Raw genomic sequence first — 4,190 nt, forward strand, 5'->3', positions numbered from 1 at the left:
GGAGGCCAAGAACGCCTTTGCCAAGATGGAATGGATGGGCATATGCAAGATGGCTCCCAGCCTGTGGGCCTCCCCTCTTCACATGGTGCAGAAAGCGGATGGCACCCGGAGGCCCTGCGAGCGACTACAGGAGGCTTAACCTCGCTACAGAACCCTACCACTACCCTCTACCAAACATGCAGGACCTAACGGCCTGGCCAAAATATAATCAAAATTAGATCTCTTGAAATCATATGTTCAGGTACCAGTAGCGCCAGAAGACATCCCCAAAACCACCATCGTCACGCCTTTTGGGTCCTATGTCTTTGCCTTCTCCACCTTTGGCCCAAGGAATGTGGGCGTGACCTTCCAGAGGCTGATGGCCAGCAACCTGGGGGACTTGGACTTCTGCGTCTGCTATATTGATGATATTCTAATTTTTTCCAGATCCCACAAGGAACACCTATGGCACATCTGGAAGGTCCTGCAATGCCTGCAGGAGAGTGGCCTCGTCGTCATGTTCGACAAGTGCACCTTCGGCGTCGATAAGGTGGAATTCCTAGGCCACAAGATATCCCCAGGAGGCGTCCACCCAGTGTCATCGAAGGTCGAGGCTGTCGTCGGTTCCCTCACCCCTACCTCCATCAGGGCCGTACAAGAATTCCTCGGAATGGTCAACTACTACAGGAGATTCATCCCGGGGATTACGCACACCACGGCCCCACTGACAGAGGTCCTCAAGGGTCGTCCCAAGACCTTAGAGTGGGGCCACGACCAGCAGAAGGCCTTCTCCCTGATGAAGACCACCCTCGCCAAGGCAACAGCTTTGGCCCACCAGACCCTAGCGCTCCCCTCCAGCTGACAACGGACGCCAGTAATGTCACCTGTGGGGCCATCCTGGAACAAGTCATCAGTGGAACCCCTCAGCCCATCGCCTTCTTCAGCAGGAAACTCAGCCCCACCGAGTCCTGCTACAGCACTTTCGACAGGGAACTCTTCGCAGTGTACCAGGCGGTATGCCACTCTAAGTTCCTCCGGGGGGGTACGCCCTTCAAGATTTGGACGGACCACCAGCTGCTGGTCCATGCCTTCACGAAGCTGGGGGACGCATGGTCCTCAGGCAGCAGCGGCACCTCATGGCTGTCGCGGGGTTCATCTGCACCATCAAGTACCTCCCCGGCAAGAAGAACCCAGTAGCTGATGCCCTCTCGAGGATCGAAATTGATGCAGTGCAGCTCGGGATCGACTACGAGGACCTCGCCCGCAAACAAGCCACTGACCCAGAGACCTCAGCTTACCACACAGCCGTCACGTCGCTGAAGTGGAAGGACGTGCCCCTCAGCCCTGGAGGGTCAACACTGCTGAGCGACGTGAGCACTGGCCGCCCCTGCCTACTGGTGCCCGCCTCCCATCGTCGGCTGGTCTTCGACGTCATCCACGGACTGTCCCACCCCTCTGGAAGGACAACGGCCAGACTGCTGATGGAGAAGTTCGTCTGGCATGGCATATGGAAGGACGTGATGGCCTGGGCAACACAGTGCATACAGTGCCAGGCCAGCAAAGTAGGGCGGCACACCGAGTCTGGGGTGGGCGATTTTCCCCAGCCGAGGAGACGTTTCGGGCACATCCACGTCGACGTAGTGGGTCCTCTTCCCCCATCAGGAGGAGCAAGATACCTTCTAACAATCATCAATCGCTCCACCAGGTGGCCCGAAGCTACGCCCGTGGAAGAAGCCACCTCCAGTGCGTGCACAGAGGCCCTCCTCTCCAGCTGGATCAGCCGGTTCGGTGTCCCAGACCATACAACTACGGACAGGGGCCCCGCTTTCCTGTCCGAGCTGTGGACCGCCCTGGCACACCTGCTGGGGACCACTCACCACAGCACCAATGCCTACAACCCCGCAGCCAATGGAATGGTGGAAAGGTTCCACAGGTCCCTGAAGGCGTCCCTCATGGCTTGCTGCACCTCCAAGAGTTGGAATTACCAGCTGCCCTGGGTCCTCCTCGGGCTAAGGACCGCCCCCAGAGCCAATGGCTACCCATCCGCAGCAGGAAAAGTCTATGGGAAGACCCTTGTATTCCCGGGGGAACTAATCACAGAGGACAGGGACGACTTAACAATGCAGAGGCTCCGTGACAGGGTTGGGAAGTTTGCCCCCTGCCAGCGGACACACACTGACAGGACATCTCCCTTCATGCCTCCTGGTCTGTCCTCTGCCACCCACGTCTTTGTCAGGGACGACGCCGTACGGCCACCCTTAACCAGGCCCTACTGGGGGCCTTTCCTCGTGCTTGAGAGGAACAGGAAGGCATTCTGGGTAGCTGTCCACGGGAAGGAAGACTGGGTATCGATAGACTGCCTGAAGCCCGCATTTCTAGAGGAAGATGTCAGGGGCAATTCCCAAAGGCCCCTGCAGGAGATAGCGGCCCCCAGCCCGCCCCATCTGCAGGAAAACGTCGTGGGCGCCCCCAGAAAGCCCCGGGACCGGACAGGAGGGCACCCCAACACACCCCTCCACAGGGCGCCAAAGAAGACCACCACCCTCTCCAGCTGGCATCGAGAAAGCGAGGCCCCCTCTGCCGCCCCAGCAGATACCTGCTGTGTCTTGGGGGGGAGGGGAGAGTATTGTAAAGTCCCTGCTCAATGGGTTCTCTGTAATGAACATCCCGTTTTCTGCGGTGCCTTCACGTGCGACTTATTGTCGGATGGACACAATATTATTATCATTATTATGAATTGTATATCTATTATCTGTTCATTTGACCTTGCACCACGTATATGTGACAGAGTATTTTTATGTCTAACCAGTCATTGTTAATCATTATGTTTTCTGTACGTACCATCCTGTTTTGTGTAGAGAAATAGTTTGACCTCAGGTCACCTGTAAATTTTTGTACCCGCGGTCTCTGCGTTATACGCAGACGTCTGCACGCTGCTTTATAAGTGGGTCGCTTCATTAGTAGTACTTGTCTTCCTGCTCATTATTTCACACCTCTCTCACAAGCTAAAGAGCTTCAGTGATAAAAACAATGCAATTTTTTTCCTGTTTAAAAATGTTCAATGTACAATATACATAGTCTCCAGTTACAAAATTACAACATTACATGAAATTTCCTTTCACAATGTTCCTCAAATTGTTTTCAGTACATCACTTTAAGCCTATCTTAAATTTGTTTTGATTAGTATGTGATAATGTCAACTGGGATTCTGTGGGCACCAGTAGAGCTGTACGACCCAGACCCACTTGAGTGAGAACTGGGAGAGTCGAGGCTGGAGATGGATGGAAAGTGTCAGAAGTTTAAGCACAAGAAAGACTTGAGTATTGGAATCTCAGTAATCCTAGTTGTTGTTCCTTTGCCTTTCCTTAGTCTATTCAGTGACCTGAGCTAATCCTAGATAGCTGTTCCTTATCTGGAGAACTTCCAGTAAAAGTAATTACCTTTTTATACATTAAATTGGTTACATAGCCCCTTTAATCTTATTTGAAACTGAGTCTTCAATGTAATATTTCATTCCATTGAATGTAGTATGCTTGATAATGCCTGAGAGTACAGCGAAATATCTTGCACTCCCTAGTTTTAGTTTCCTCAGGGCCATACTCTCTCTCTCTCTCTCTCTCTCTCTCTCTCTCTCTCTCTCTCTCTCTATATATATATATATATATATATATATATATATTTTATCACACCATGATTTATATACGATCATGAAGCTACAAATATCGCTAATATCAAATCCATGCTACCTCGGGAATATCCCGATGGGGAATTATCACCGAAGGGGAATTTATGAGTGATAAATGGACGGGCACTGCCGAGTCTCGATCCCACGACACACAGACGCGCATCCAGCGAATCCAGTCGACCTAACCACCGAGCTATCAAGAGAGGTATAAGTTAACGCCGAGTCTGGTGTACTATATTTACCCGTCGAGAGCGGGAAATTGTACTTTAGCCTCGGCATTAACCCACCTCGACCATGATAGTTCATTGGCGCTTTGGAACACGCAGCTCTTTTTATGACATTTTTATCACACCGTGATTTATATACGATCATGAAGCTACAAATATCGCTTTCCAAATCCACGCTTACTCGGGAATATCCCCGATGGGGAATTATCACTGAAGGGGAATTTATAAGTGATAAATGGACGGGCACTGCCGAGTCTTGATCCAACGACACACAGAATCCAGCTAAATCCAGTCGACGC

The 4,190-nt window shown here is 51.7% G+C and overlaps 1 protein-coding gene across 1 annotated transcript; it reads left to right on the top strand.

The window, feature by feature from the left end:
* Positions 1-496: 496 nt before the first annotated feature.
* LOC136831061 (uncharacterized) lies at positions 497-841 on the top strand. The gene has a single exon (XM_067091007.1). The coding sequence runs from the start codon at positions 497-499 to the stop codon at positions 839-841; it is 345 nt and encodes a 114-aa protein (XP_066947108.1).
* Positions 842-4,190: the final 3,349 nt, after the last annotated feature.

The sequence above is a fragment of the Macrobrachium rosenbergii genome, chromosome 48 (assembly GCF_040412425.1).
Source record: "Macrobrachium rosenbergii isolate ZJJX-2024 chromosome 48, ASM4041242v1, whole genome shotgun sequence".
Classification (NCBI taxonomy): domain Eukaryota; kingdom Metazoa; phylum Arthropoda; class Malacostraca; order Decapoda; family Palaemonidae; genus Macrobrachium; species Macrobrachium rosenbergii.

Bases quoted from the DNA above. Each gene is read 5' to 3' on its own strand.
- LOC136831061 (XM_067091007.1), top strand. From the start codon at position 497: ATGTTCGACAAGTGCACCTTCGGCGTCGATAAGGTGGAATTCCTAGGC.